The sequence below is a fragment of the Haemaphysalis longicornis genome, unplaced genomic scaffold (genome assembly GCF_048455015.1).
Source record: "Haemaphysalis longicornis isolate Haplotype H1 unplaced genomic scaffold, Haemaphysalis longicornis Haplotype H1 scaffold_1, whole genome shotgun sequence".
NCBI classification, from domain to species: Eukaryota; Metazoa; Arthropoda; class Arachnida; order Ixodida; family Ixodidae; genus Haemaphysalis; species Haemaphysalis longicornis.
Window position 1 is genome coordinate 74,130,762 of NW_027526203.1, and position 15,839 is coordinate 74,146,600.

The 15,839-nt window shown below is 46.9% G+C and overlaps 1 protein-coding gene across 2 annotated transcripts in view; it reads left to right on the plus strand.

Moving 5' to 3' along the window:
* The window catches only part of LOC144177635 (nuclear factor NF-kappa-B p100 subunit-like), a 184,530-nt gene that overhangs the window by 79,029 nt on the left and 89,662 nt on the right, over window positions 1-15,839 (plus strand). For both annotated transcript variants that reach the window (XM_077705272.1, XM_077705273.1), the window contains exons 7-8: window positions 6,903-6,998; window positions 14,042-14,136. In XM_077705272.1, coding sequence (XP_077561398.1) covers window positions 6,903-6,998; window positions 14,042-14,136 — 191 coding nt within the window. The remainder of the gene's footprint in view (window positions 1-6,902; window positions 6,999-14,041; window positions 14,137-15,839) is intronic.

Consider the following 15,839-nt stretch of genomic DNA (forward strand, 5'->3'; position numbering starts at 1 on the left):
AGTCCCGAGCTTCGCAGGGGTGCCCACTGCCGTAGGCACTTGGTGTCTTGCAACACCACGGACCCGAGCACATGTGGGTTGGACCCACCCACGCCCCGGCTGTGCGTGGCTGAGCCGGGTCCGGGGAAAAGGGAATCCTCGTGGCTGAGCCAAAGCCGGGGTTGTTTTGGACCTTTACGGCCCCCCAGCAGCGGCAACACGCCACTTCGGCCCCCGCTTCCCGCAGACGGTGCCCCCGGTCTGACCCGCCCAGGGGGAACCAGCCAGTCGCCTTTTCCTGCCTTCCTCTCAGCTCTTTCACCTTCCTGTCTTCTTTGCTACCCCTATCCTGTCATCTCTTCTTTTCCTCATTTCCACACATTTCCAGGCGGCGAGGGTTAACCCTGGGTAAGGAATCAACCTTGAGGACTTAAGCAGGGTTATAGCAGCTATGTATGGCTAGCGCGCATCTAGCGTGTTCCCAGGTTGGGCTCGGTGGTGAGCGGCCAGCATAGCTGCTGAATTGATTTCACTTGTTATGGCAACAAGATTTTCTGCATCCCATGATCGTCCTCCAAAACGGGGGCGCAACGAAGAAATCCAGCAGTTTTTCACTCCTAAAAAGTCAGAAATTTCCTAAAGTTCCTCGTCATGCACTGTGAAAAAGAAGGCATGTCAATGAGACGTCTGTCACCATTCTTTGTAGCCGAAGTTCTAACGAATGAGCTAGGCGGCAGCTATAAAGTAAGCAAGTTGGGAAGCGGTGACCTTCTTCTAGAAGTGCAAGCCGCAGCTCAGTGTGCCAAGTTGACGAAAATAACCACTGTTGGTGACAATCCTGTGAGCATCAGTCCCCACCGATCCATGAACACTACCAGAGGTGTTATCTCTAATGAAGACTTTCTGAACTTGTCTGAGCAAGAACTCCTGGAAGGGTTCGAGGGCCAGAATGTTGTGAATGTTCAACGAATCAAAATACATAGAGATGGGAAGGAAATTTCGACCAAGCATGTAATCCTCACATTCTCGATCAGTGTACTGCCCGAGTCTGTCGAGGCAGGCTACGTTAAAATCCCTGTCCGTTTGTATATTCCAAACCCCCGACGCTACTATAAATGTCAAAGATTTGGCCATGGTTCATTGAGCTGCCGAGGCAAGGCAGCATGTCCAAAATGTAGCCTCCCCGACCACTTGTCTGACACCTGTGAAGCTCCACTCCACTGTGTAAACTGCAAGGGAGAGCACGCCGCGTACTCGCGCTTGTGCCCGCAATGGAAGAAAGAAAAAGAAATAATTGCTCTGAAGTATAAGGAAAACATTACCTTTAGGGAAGCACGGCAGAGACTGTTCCTGACACACGCTAGCTTTGCCGATGTAGCGCGACGGGGGGCGGCGCTACACTCGGTTCGAGTCCCCTTTGGAACCCTCCCAGCGAGGCCCCAAGGGACACCCCAAGCCCCCTCAGTGCCGGTGGCTAAGGCCACTGCACATGCCACAAAAGAAGCGTCAAGGGCTGCCCCAGCACCCCTTGATGCCAACGCTAGGCCCCTTGCTGGCACTGCAGTGCGGGTCCCTGCTGAGAGGCAGGATGCCACAACCAGCCAGCCTAGCCCTGCTGTCGAGGCTTTGCAAGAAGCCATGGACACAACGCCAATCTCTCCGTTGCGCGGTACGCCGATAGGGCGCGGCACGTCGCTCGACCGTTCAAAGCAAAAGCCACCTAGGGTCACGGCTCCTGGGAACGTGTCTTGAGCCTGGGAGGGTGACAGCATGGTACTTCCTTAATCCTTGTTCAGCATAAGCTGATGGTAGCTGATAATGTAGTCCAATGGAACTGCAGAGGCCTCCTGAAAAACTTGGACGGTATCTATGAATTGCTGTCACAACACCAAATAAGTATTATGTGTCTCCAGGAGACACACTTGAGGACGAACCAAACAAACTTCTTAAAGAACTACTCTGTATTTAGGAAAGACAGGGATGGCTGCATGCACCCCTCTGGAGGAGTTGCGATTATCGTGCAAAAACCAGTATCATGCCAGTTCTTACCGCTACAGACCAGTTTAGAGGCTGTAGCCATACGAGCCATTATCTTTAATAAACTGGTAACAGTATGCTCACCGTACATACCTCCAGACCACGGGCTCTCTAGTATGGAGTTTGAAACATTAGTTGATCAGCTGCCAGAGCCGTATCTGTTAGTTGGGGATTGTAATGCTCACCACCCACTCTGGGGTTCTGCACGCACGGATGTTAGAGGACGCCTCGTTGAAAAGTTTCTGCTATCATCTGGAGCGTGCATACTTAACAAGAAAGACCCAACATATTATAACACAACACATGCCACGTACTCCTGCATAGATCTCGCCATAGCCTCTCCAGTTCTGTTTCCAGCACTCCAGTGGAAGGTCATTAATAACCTGTATGGAAGTGACCACTTTCCAGTAAACCTCAAGCTTTGAGACAATAAACAAGACAACACTCCATGCCCACAAAAGTTCAAGGAGGAGGCCGCAGACTGGAAAAAATTCAAAGAGCTCTCCGAGTGTCACTATACACTTATAGACAACTTTGGTATTGATGAAGCTGCTGAGACTCTGACCGCCCATATAATTGAAGCTGCGCTGAAGTCCATCCCTCAGACTTCTTCTAGTAGGGTTGCTAAACCAAAACCTTGGTGGAATGATGATTGCAGGCAGGCCCGTAAGGAACAGAATGAGGCATGGGGTGTCTTGCGTAGGTGCCCAACAACTGAAAACTTGGTACTTTTCAAGCGGGCAAAGGCCAATGGCAGACGGATACGGCGTATTGCGAAAAGAGAAAGCTGGAATCGTTTTGTGTCATCAATCACATCATATACTGACACGCGGAAAGTATGGAGGAGAATTAAAGCACTCCGAGGAAATAACACTCTTACGCACCCTTTGGTCAGCATAAGTGGAGACACTTTACAAGACCAAGCGAATGCCCTAGGCAAGCATTTTGAGTATGTATCAAGCTCAGCTCACTATTCAAATAACTTCCTGAGACACAAGAATGCAGAGGAACGGAAGATTGTACGTGACAAACAGCAGTCTGAGGTAGGGTATAATTGCCCCTTCACTATGCAGGAACTTAAAGTTGCGCTCACTACTTGTGGTAAATCATCACCAGGTCGAGACCGAATAACATACACCATGATTAAGCACCTGCACGACGACGCGCCAGAAGCGCTCTTACTGTTGTTTAACAAAATCTGGCGTGCAGGGCAATTTCCGAAAATGTGGAAAGAAGCTATTGTGGTGCCGATTCTAAAGGAGGGGAAAGATCCATCACTTGCAACTAGTTTCAGACTGGTCGCTTTAACCAGTTGCTTATGCAAGGTCTTCGAAAAAATGATTAATCGTCGCCTTATCTATTTTCTTGAGTATTATGGTATTATAGACAATCGCCAGGCGGGTTTTCGCTCTGGTAGATCTACAGCAGACCACCCAGTGGCTATTGAATCCTACATCAGAGATGCATTTGTTCATAAGCAGCATTGTTTATCAGTTTTCTTTGGCCTCCAGAAAGCTTACGACACAGCCTGGCGTTACGGTATTCTTTGCGATCTGCGCTGCCTTGGAGTTTGTGGAAACATGCTGAACAGTTTGAAAGATTACCTTTCGGAGCGCACCTTTCAGGTTAGGGTTGGAAATGTCCTCTCGAAGATGTTCGTCCAAGAAAATGGAGTGCCGCAGGGTGGTGTGCTCAGCTGCACCCTTTTTATTGTTAAGATGAATTCCTTAGGAACTGCACTGCCTCGCTCCATATCCTACTCGCTATATGTTGATGATGTGCACATTGCCTTTAAATCATGTAATATGTCCATTTGTGAGAGGCAAATCCAACTAGCTGCAAACAAACTTACAAAATGGGCAGATGAGAATGGCTTCTGTTTTAACCCAGAAAAAAGCACGTGTGTGGTCTTCTCTAGGCAGCGTGGTATCCGCCCAGATCCTGTTATTAAACTCAATGAAACACCCATAGCAGTAAAAAAGGAGCACAAGTTCCTTGGGGTTGTGCTTGATGACAAACTTTCATTCATTGCACACCTCAAACGCCTTAAAGTTAAATGTTTGGATACAGTCAGGATCCTGAAAGTCCTCTCACACCAGTCTTGGGGTACTGACACAAAGTGCCTATTGGCCTTATTCAATACCCTTGTGAGGTCCCGCATCGACTACGGGTGTCTTGTTTATCAATCTGCCGTGAGAACAGCACTAAAGATGTTAGACCCTGTCTACCATCTTGGCCTTCTTCTGGCTACAGGCACTTTCCGAACAAGCCCTGTTTTAAACCTCTATGTGGAAGCCAATCAGTGGTCTCTTGAAGCACAGCGGAAGTACACTGGGTTGAATTATGCTCTAAAAGTGACATCCTTGACCGGACACCCATACAGCACTCTAGGTAACCAGGCAATCAAGCTTTTTGAAAAGCGACCTGCCATGGCTGAGCCATTTCTTTTGTCGGTGAGGGCACTGGCCACAGGCCTGGGAATATCCTTCACTGACGCTCAGAAAACCAGCTTTGCTGACTTTGTCCCTCCATGGGATCTCTGCCCTATCTGTTATGATCTCTCTTTTATGAAGGTTGACAAAAGAACCGCTCCAAAGGAATTAATTATGCAGCATTTTTTGTTTTTGCAGAACAAGTACAGAGCATCTGAGTTCTACACAGATGCTGCCAAGTCAGCTGGTGCAGTATCATGTGCTGCACATGGTCCAAACTTTTCCACGTCAAAGACTATGCCTGAAGCCACATCTATATTCACTGCTGAAACACACGGCCTTGTATTGGCTGTAGAATATATTATTGAGAACAATGTCCAAAAGTCAGTGATATTCACTGATTCTCAAAGTGCTGTGCAGGCTTTAGCGTCAGGAAAGTTACAAAAAAATCCAGTCTTTAATCAATTGCTAAAACTACTGTGCTCAGCCCACAAACAAAAACTTGAAATCACAGTCTGTTGGGTCCCAGGTCACTGCGGCATAGCCCGAAATGAGCAAGCAGACAGGAATGCTGTAACTGCAGCTCTTCGGAGTGACCTAGATATTCAAAGCGTCCCGTACGAGGATCTTAAAGCGTACGTACGTAAGAGGCTGCGCGACCAATGGCAGGAAGATTGGAATGGGCAAACAGCAAACAAATTGCACATGGTAAAACCCAAGTTAGGTAGATCGATCCGTGAGAAATGAGACAGGATCACAGAGGTTACTCTCTGTAGATTGCGCATAGGCCATACCCATGCTACACATGCGTACCTATTGAAAGGGACAGAGCAGCCACGCTGCTTGAGGTGGGGAGGGTCGCTATCAGTCATTCACGTACTGGTAGAATGCAAACTACTTCAACCGCAAAGAACGCTTCATTTTCCAGAATTGTACACACGCATGATCCCTCAACACCCATTGCTGTTTTTATCAGACGAGCCATTTTTCTCTGTTAACCGTGTTTTTAAGTACCTCTCAGACATAGATTTTCTAAGGTATGTGTCATATCACCCGTGAGCCGAGCCACCATCGCACGCTAGAACCCGGTAGGACCTCTCACTGCTACCGCAAAGGCGGTGGCAAGGGGTGCACGTAGAAAATTCCTGACATAGTGACAATTGTTTTTACTTGGCCCTCTACACCAATTCTTTTTTTAACTGAAATTTGAGATACCTTTTATTATATATTCTGTACTTTATATTCCCACTTGAATAATCCTCACCATAGTACTGGCGCTCTTTGGCCTTGATGCCCTTGCGCCAAGAAAACCTAACATCATCATCAAATAAAGGTTCTTCTGCTCCAAAATCGAGATTTCGCTGCTCCAAAAACTGCTCCCAAATCTGATTGAGCTGTCTCACCCCTGCATATCTGAAAGTTTGCTTGCAAGCAAATTTAAAAAAAAATTGTTTAGATTAGATTTTATTTTATTTTTGGAGGCGTTCGTGTACATGAAAATGCTGCTGAAGCTGATTTCAACGTTAAGCTCGATTGTAACGTGCACAAAAATTTTAAGGTTACTCTTAGCAAAAAAAATAAAGGTGCGCTTTAGAATTGTGCAAATCCGGTAAATAAGGAACATGTGATCAATCGTGGAACATGCAAAGCGTGCATTAGAGCAATGAAAAAATTAGATCAGTACAAAATTCGGACTGCGCGTACTTTCTCCCCTCTTGTTTTTTGTGCTATATGCAAAAGGAATTGCCGATTCGCCTAAACTTCTACCTTAGTAAAGGGTGCTGTGTTTCAAGCCAAATCTTAGTTTGAAAATTATATGTACACATGCACGCCCACCAGCATACTCTTACTGTCTCTCGTGTGACGCTTGCAGTTAGACAACATCAATCTCTTCATGATCGCAGCAGTGCAACTGTATTAGGCTCGGGCAAAAGGCTATTTATGTTTTGTTTTGTTTTTTTGTTTCTACCAGGCATTAAGGGGAGACACCGCTCTTAAAAGACAGCTTTCTTTAATTGTTAAGTAAACTCTGTGAAACTTGCCAGTCTTGCTGCTTTTTTCCCACTGGTTTCAAATATGCCATTATTTTTTTAGCAAGTCAATTAGTTCCCAAGATAATTAGAGATAATTAACCATTTTTCGAGGAACAACAGACAGAACAGTGGTGGTCATGAAACTGTAATCTTTACATTTTCCGACCCTGTGAACCCTGGTGAGTGCAGTTAGAGAATTGGTTTTTTGACGCACCGCTTGGAACTAATTTTACACCTCATTAAACTTCGGTGCTTGAAAGGAGCATCTGAAATGGTTCTTTGTTACTGGTGCCACCCTTAACCACATTTTCAACTTTCAGCTTGCTTTGGGTTCCCGTGTCACTGTGCTATATCGAGACAGCTGTGGTGAGTGCCTTCACCTGACAGTGCCCACTCCTCCCGATCTCTTCCCACAATTCAGAGGCTGGCAAGCTGAGGATAACCAAAGCAAACCGCAAGTCCGGGTCGTGCCAGGGTGGCGACGAGGTCTGGATTCTCTGCGAGAAGATCAATAAGAGTGGGTGTGCCTTCTCTCCGCTGCTGTGTTGGCTTTTTAGGGGGAGGGGTTCGCTTTGTGCTAAGCTGGACATTTTTTTCCCCCTTACTTTGTGGGGCCAGGGTCGGCCATTGCCGGCGCACATTGCGGGCACTTGCCGATGCATGTGGCCCACTGGGGTGCACGGGCGCATTGAAAACATGCGAAGCTTAGCCCCAGTGCATGCAAATGCACCGTGGCTGGGGGATTTGCCTGACTCGTGTCATGCCGAAATGGGTGCCAGGTGTGATGGTTGTTGCTGAGATTCCACTGTATGGTTTTCGCTTACCAGCAGAGGTAAATATTTGCTTGGCGCAAGGGCATTGAGGATTTTTGTTCAAAGCGAAAGAAATTGGTTAACACTTTGCACAAAGGCGCAGGTTTGACCCTGACCCGAATGGCCGTTAATCTGATGGAGGCAAAAAACGAAAATGCCAGTGTCGAGGTTTTGATGCACGTTGAAGAAAGGGACCCTACAACATGCTTTGAACAGTGCAAATAAACATGCGCGGTGTTTAGATTACACCGCCAGGAGTACCTGAGCCAAATATTACACGTGTATGTGTGAAGCAGTAAGCTTGCAAATTGCTGTGCAAGACAGGAAAAAACCAACTGCGCTTTCTTCAATTTCCCTAATTATGCACAACTGTAATTAGGTCATTACGGCGGTGGCTGTCCTACTGGCTGTTGCTGGTCAACTTCACAGTTTATTTCTTGCATTTCCTGTGATGATCCACCATTATCGGCGCTGTGCACCAACTTCTTTTATGCCTGAACCTGTATGAACAGTTTCGGAGATTCTCTTGTGTTTCAGCGCGCGCCGAGTTGGAGTGACAAACTCAATTGGCGGTGAGCGCGACCACAGGCGGCGCTGCAAAGGGCGTCTTCGTGACGTCAGCATTTGTCGTCTGCTTCACTCGGGCTCGCTCTACCTGCTGTTTCTTTGCGCTCGGTCGACTTTTGATGTTTGTCTGCACCAGATTTTTCGTATGCGCAACTTTTTATTACAATAAAAGACTTACAATCGCATACACTAGCTCAAGGCGTGATTTACAGTATACAGTTAAACCTCGATATAACGAAGTCGTACTTGGGGCCGCAAATTTCGTTAAATCGAGAATTTCGTAAAATCGAGGTTTCGATTTTACAGTTCATTTAACCAGTTATTGGGGTTTTAACACTTTGGCCCTCGCCAGGCAACAACTGCTATGTAGTTACCTCTCCAATTAAAGCGAAATTTGTACTAAAACTGGCCGCGAAAATTGTGTGAATTAAGAGTTTCAACACTTGGGCAATGGAATTCGGATAGCCGACGGTAGTTCATGTGTCATCGTAAAACCGGTGCTTTTTCCGCAACGCCTCATTAAATATGATAGCAGACTAGGTTTCCACTTTTTGTTTTTTCATTTCGGTCACTACTAAATGCCGCTGTTATAGTCAATTGAACCCGCGCCCGCGTCCATGTCCCGTGAACTTCACCCCGCCGAGGTGCTCGTTCGAAGTTACGCCTCTTTTCGTCTATTCAGTGGTAGGCTTAGGGGCCTAGGCGCGGCGGGCCAACAGCGGAAGGCTGCTATGAAACTTTCGAAAGACTTTTTTCATGTACAAAGGCTCTGCAGTATAGGCGCGTGATGCAACCACAACACTCGAGATAAAGCCATGATTGCGAGTTCAGCGGAGTACACGCGGACCGCTTCACTGTGTGGAGCAGCGCTTACGTGCTCCGGAAAGCGGAAAGCTTACATTAAATAAAATTCTTCCGGCCAAATTCGATTAAGCAATTACTTTTATGCCCACTGAGCCCTTACGAAACTGATTTCTCCGCACCGCAGCTGTCTAATGAACGCTGGTGAAACGAAGATGACCACGTTCAAAGAGAGCAATTTATTGCCACCAGCACTCGATGTTCAAGCCGTAGTGAAGAAGTCCGTAAGCAGTGCTTGGCGTTTCTTGACCAGGGCGGGCTTTACGTGACGGTCGTATGCTGACAGCGCTAACAAGGTCTTAACATTCGTGAGCACCTGCGTGCCTCCGCAAAACATCGATGGCATCCATCACACTTCGGTGGCTGTCAGTTTCACCGAACTTCCTCAGGCTCTTGTTCGGAACACTTTTCTTTCTCTTGGAGTGCTCATGCTGCTTACAAAACTCACCTAACGATGCACGAACAAAATATTAATTTGGTTATCAGCGAGCACAACCTAGAGCCGCAGCACCGTGAGCAATGACGCGTTGAAAAAAAAAAGCTTGAAATAGGCTTCGGTAGCCTAAGCATAGAGGGCGCTGGCGTAGGCAACGATGGAGACGTCAAAATAGTGGCCGCACTATTAAACCGTCTATGACCGCTAGCGGTTTGTGCAGCTTCGTTCTTCGCTTTTAATTGTTGTTAACCGTAGATTTCACCGCTTTTCTTTCATTTGAGCCTTCAAGAGTCAATTTGAGCACTGAATTTTTTCAATGTAGGGCCTGAGAGGCAAAATAAAACGTGCCTCGACCGGAATTTCGTTCTTCCTTTCTTGCCGTGACTTCGTTAAATCGAAAGCGCCGCACAAAATTACTTCGTAAAATCGAGACAAAAATACATGCATTTAGCAAAATTTTGTTAGAAAACTTGAAAAAATTCGTTATATCGCGAATTTCGTTAAATCGAGGTTCGTTATATCGAGGTTCAACTGTAGTTTTCGGCACGGCTTCAGAAGAAACATTGGCAGCGTGGCCACATTCCTGCGAAGCCGGTCTTGTAGGCGTCAGCTATATTATAGGAGCTATAGGCGTCAGCTTCTGTATTCACAAATCTTTCGAACAAAAGGAACATCCAGAGTCTAAAAACCGACAATAGCGAAATGCAAGACCAAAACAAACTTCAGGCCTTCGGGGCTCTCGGCTTTGGCAGAAGGCACTACGATTCCTGGTAATCGATCGTATGTAAGGTAAAACTGTTTTTTGCAACCTTGCTGAACGCTCGAAAGTATTTTATCACATCACTTTATGTTGTCATAGCATGAAAGTGTGCCGACAATGTACCATGGGGCGCAAAAATGTAGGTTGAGTTCGAAATAACCTACGGTGTGTATAGGTGCGTGCTGGTGCAGGCTTTTAACCAGTATGGGTGCTTTTTTATCAGAACGGGTAACAATTACGGTAAAAATACAGCAACAATATGTTTCTTCAGACCTTGACGGACATTTCGGTACATATTTTCGATAGCCATGCCTTCCCAATATTCAGATATGCATTATAGCAGAGTCCTTCAATGCTTTTCTGGTCACGAAACTTCTCCGTAACGCTATGGGAGAGCTTCATATGGGGACCAACGCTCCCGCGCGGTGGCGCTACGAGTCTGGTGAAGGCGGCTTGGACGGCGGCGGCCGTATTTGCCGTGCGTTGGAGCGCGAGCTTGCTGGTGTTTGTTGTGTGATATAGCTTTCTAAACTCATCACGATGGGCAAACTATGTGAACTACCATGCCTCTGACGTGCTGTGTACCTGGTTGCCGCTCTGGCTATCGGAATACAACGGAAAAGGCTTCGTTGTTCTGCCTCCCAAGCGACCGCGAACAACGCGACAGGTGGAAGCGAGCCATTCCACGACAGGAGACGGACGCTTTCAGCTTCGAGTGGAAGGCCGTTCGTCTGTTCGGGAAATATTTCGACCCCACGGACATTATTCGAGCCGATGAGTTCAAAATAAGTGGACAACCTGTGCTTCTGCAGCGAGAAGCTCAAGCTCCGCGTTGCCCCTGATATTTGAAAACCTGCCGGCGTATCTTACGAAGCCCAAGCCACGATCGCGCTCACAATGAGAAAATCCAGCTGCTAAACGTTGCCGCGTTTCGTCGCCGCACAAAGATCGGACTGCAGCTACTGTTATTTTGGTTATCCAACCAGATATTTTGAATTTGGAAAGCGGAGCATGGCTATCTTTGCCTGCATATATTTTTTTTTTACTTGCCTGCCGCGCTTGCCCAGGGGCTAAGGCGTTGTGCTGATAAGTCCAAGGACGCGGGTTCCCAGCCGCTTTTCTGATGGAGGCGAAAAGAGAAAACGCTTGTGTGTTCGAGATTTCGGCGCAAGTTAAAGATACCTGAGTGGTTAAAATTAATCCGGAGCGCTACACTACGGCGCGCGCCCCATTGTCTGTGTAGCGTCGGCACGTTAAACATCATAATAAATCAATCAATGTTTTTTAACTTGCCGTTTGGGTGGGAGGGGTGTGACAGGCACTGAGCGGGCGAATTTTTATCTGTTGACACCCTATGCCTATGAGAACAGCCGAGAAAGTAGCTCAAAACTGTAGCATTTACTCCTACCCTGGCCCCTCCCCGCGCCTATTATTCTGCTTCCATTTCGTGAGCGTTTTTTTTCCCTGCTGTCCACGCTAACTTTCCGAATCTCGATTATAGTTTTACATTATTAGTGCGCTATAAAATAGCGCAAACACAGCGCTAACCCAACGTGCTGTACGTTTGCACACCTATTTGCTCAGCGCAGCATGTCGCGCCCAGGGCTGAATACAGATTTAATTCTGACGCTAGTTCACTCAAATCATACAGGCGGCTGCAAAGGCTAGTCAAAAATTGAAAACGCCAGATGACCGCCTTTTCGAAGCGAGAATGTAGCGGTGCTTGCCGGAATGAACGAACACTGCAACATATGCGCCTCAGTAACACCCGGGGTCTTGCCTCAGTTTCACAGCTGAGCTACGGGACAACAAATGACTAAAAAACAACAACTGACTGACTAAAAAACAACAACTGACTGACTCAAAAGCTAATTAAAAAACTTCGCTCGCATTTTTACTGGTGGAAATGAAGAGCAGATGAAAGTAGGCGCGTGCCGGCGGAGAAACAGCCGGCCAGGAAGCGTCGTCGACCGCCGGCGAAGCCTTCACGTTAACAGGGGCGATCCTAGCGGCAGCTTTTGTCCCTGAATGAAACTTCGGCCGGAGTTTCGTGACCAGAAAAGCATTGAAGGACTCTGATTATAGTAACACTGCACTCAAGAGTACGAGGAGGAGGAGTAAGAGGAGAAAACTTTGCAGTAAAATCGAGCTGGTTAGTGGGCGGGATCCTCAGTCCAGGACAGAGAGTAAGAGCAATTTTCTTCAGTTCATGGAACATCATTCCAAGTAGGCCAGGATTTATTCTTTACGCCTGAAGGGGTTGGAAAACAATAAATAGCTGCTTGGAGATATTCATCGGTTATGATTCTTCATAATACTGAAAACCGGCACGTACACTATTTCTTGCGTTTCTTAGAGAGTATATCAAGCATTCAACGCTGTAATCGTGTCATAACTGTTCGAGTTGAGATTCAGTTCATTGGTTACGATAGAAATTCAGGGCGGAAAAGTCGCCTTCGAGTACTCTGGACAACGTCGTCTGCACCGTTTCGCGGTGACGTAGCACAAACCTTCTCATTGCATTTGCATGTGAATAAACGCACGCTGCGAATATGCACGTTGTACGCAGCCATACCGAAAGCCAATTTCTGAAGAAGGTAGTGTATGCCTTACAGCCTGAAGAAAATATCCACACAAACTATGTGCGCCTCTCAAACATCCACAAACCTCCTAATAAGATATGTGTGACGGTGCCGGAAAATTAATTCGTTGGGCATAGAAAAACCATTCATCTGATACAAGTCAACAACAACGAAAGAAATAGAAGGAACCGCTTTCTTTTCTGCTTTGCGATGTGCATGTATGGACGCGCCGCTTGGTGCATAGCATTACACTGTTGAGTCTTCATAAGAACATCTCGAAAATACTTTAGGGGAGCCTACGCATTTTGCAAACCTATCGAGGAGCTCTGAGCCCTGAACCTCGCAAATAAGCTAGAAAAGACGAGTTACGCACGATTGTCTGACCGATGCTCTGAAGAAAGTTGGTCTCTCTCTTCTCGTTCGTTGCAAACTTGTGCGGTATACAGCTTGCAGATATTAAGAGTCGTCAGAAGCTGTAAAAATAACTGAATTACTGGAAATACGCTTTTTCATGCCCTACAAGATCAAAGCGGGCGATATTTAGCTTAGGCTTTGCTGCCCCTTACAAGCGCACCACAACGGCGCCAGTGTAGCAGCGGCGCATGTGTAGCAGACGACAGCGGCGCGAGTCCCTAAGCTGACGTCAGAGCCAGGGGGCGCCACTCGAACATCTCGCCGCCAATACTTCCCTTTCAGCCAGAACACTCGACAATAAGTGTTTATGGCTTCAAAAACGCCCTACCAGCCTGAGCGCTCACTTGTAAGAAGGCATCAGTGCCTGCTTTTTAGCTGCACCATGCCAGAAATAGACCCCGCCTTGTTCTTGAGAAAAAGAGAAAAGTTGCCGAAGGGAACGCCACAAACCGCGCCCCTCCCCGGGAGAGAGTGCACAGCTTTCTTCGCGTATTCTGCGGTCAAGGTGAGAGAGGACAATAATGTGCGATTTTTTATCTCCCATAGCTTCGGTGGTAGTGAATGGATTTTTATAATTCTTGCGGGAGGAGATGGCCGGGCAATAGACCTTACCCCAAAATACATTCCAAGTAGTCGGTCGTAAGTGCTGCAGGGCCCCTTTAATCCGCATCCCTCCACTACAGTGAATGTTGCCTCATAACCCAGGTATGGTTTCCATTTGAATTTTTGAATTTGAAGTTTGAATTTTTTTTATTGATTAACAGAGTTACCAGTGCACATATGTGGTGTAACAGGCTCTGCATTAGCTCCTTTATTCATATAGATAGTTCCCCCTAGCCTTATTTAACTTTTCCCAAGTGTCAATCATGGCTCTGAAGAGTCAATGAGTGAGTGCACATAAAGCGCATCTGTGAGCCGGACGTATCAAAAAATGTGTGGCGGGCCACAAGGATGGAATGAAAACATGTACCGGGAAGAGTGGTGTGCTTGTTACTGCTCAAATTATGGCAATGTTTGGCTGTAGGCAGCGACCTAAGGTGCAGCGCTTTGCAAGGCTGTTCAGCTCGGCCTGGCGAGACCCTTGTTGCTTGCTCATTTGGTTGTCATTCTTTCCATGCCGATCGGCAGAGGACATCCAGATCAAGTTCTTCGAGGAGGACGAAAATGGCATGAGGACATGGGAGGCACTGGCCACCTTCCAGGAGTCGGATGTTCACTACCAGGTGGGCAATCCTGGCTCCTCCTGGGCCTTTCTTCAGTTGCCAAGCTTGCTGGTGGCCGGCCCACTGTTGCAAAAGCTACAGTGATGGCAGCAGAAAAGAAATTATGTGGACACCTAAGAACTCCGTGTAGTGTAGGGATTGTGAAAGCATCAGTGTCCAATTGCTGACTTTGTCCTCTAATTATTATTATCTCCAGTACAGTCAAGTCCACTTATAACAATATCCAAGTGCCAAGGAAATCCCATCGTTAAAACCGATAATTATTTTGAGTGGGTTGCGAAAAAAAAAAAAAGACGAAACAGGGCTTACACAATTTTATTTGCACACAAGCAAGGTCGACGTACTACTACTTATTTTCAGAAAAGAAGCCATAGTCAGTCAGCATTGTTTTGTGCTTGCAAAGCTGATGTGCGTCTTTTTCAAGAACATCTATAGGTGCTTCTCCTAGCTGGGAAAAAAGTCCTTGGCGGAAACGAAGTCCCTGAGAGACTGTATTATGCGTTAGGCCTCCTGCGAAGACACTACCTGAGTAGGCTGCACAACCGCGTGGTCAGAGTCGTCACTGTCACCACTGTCTGCAGCACGTATCCACGCAACGACTGCCTCTTCGGTCAGGCACTCAGACGTTTCCAAAATACCGGCCCTGACGTCCTATTCATGGAAAAACGGAGGCATTGGAGAGGCACCCAGTCAAATTCAAAGTGGCGCACACGTGCCACAACAACCGAACGTGAGAGCTAGCGGCACTAGCTCGCGAGCGGGCGTGGGGACAATGCCAAAGCAGCTGCGCCGGGAGGGGGGCTCAGAAAAAAAACTGCTTACCTTCTCCCTCGCTTACTCGTAAGTGGAATGGATTGGGTGTATACCGGTGGCAGATGCATTGACAGTGCACGTTGTGTCCAGATTAAATTGTTATGTCCAATATCGCAGCACTGGAGCATTGTAATACAGTTGAACCTCGTTATAAGAGACATGGATGTAAGAGACAAATGGGTATAAGAGACACTATTCACCCCCATAGTTGACTGCCCTATCTTTCCCATTAAATTGACCTCATTTATAACAGACATTGGATGCAGAAGACAGTTGGTTATAAGGGACAAGTCATCCTTGAACTTTAATCAATAATCTCGCTTGTAACAGACATTTTAACTTTAGATGCACTGCCACCAGTCACTAATTGCAGTTGCTTCCATTCTGGAAACACAGGTGGACAACAGACGCCTGCAGTCGCTATTTACAATAACTTCAGCAAACATAGTGGTTCAGTCAGCTATGAAATGACGATGAGAAGCCCTGCCAATGGAAATGGAACTTACAGAAGTGGTTGAAGCTTGCTGCCATCCATTGGAGCGCGACCGCACATGCGGGCTCTCCTACTCGCATAGCTCCCAATCGAGAAGCATCGCAGATGTTGAGTCCTGCTAGCGTAATGAATAGCCTGAGCACACAGGGGAAGAAGCTGTGCGCTCTGGCTATTCATCAGGCTTGTGAACTCAACATCTATGATTCATCTTCCACAAACAGTGAAAGGAAAAAAATCTTGCCGAATTGGTTGTAAAAGACAGTGTAAATACAGTCATGAAGCAAACAAAGATTCAGAACTGTTTCATAAATACTGGGGGCCAAACATAAATTAGAATGAATCTCTTGCAACATGCTGTAGCATTCCTTTGAGCTTTTTTTAGTCATACGGTGCCCAC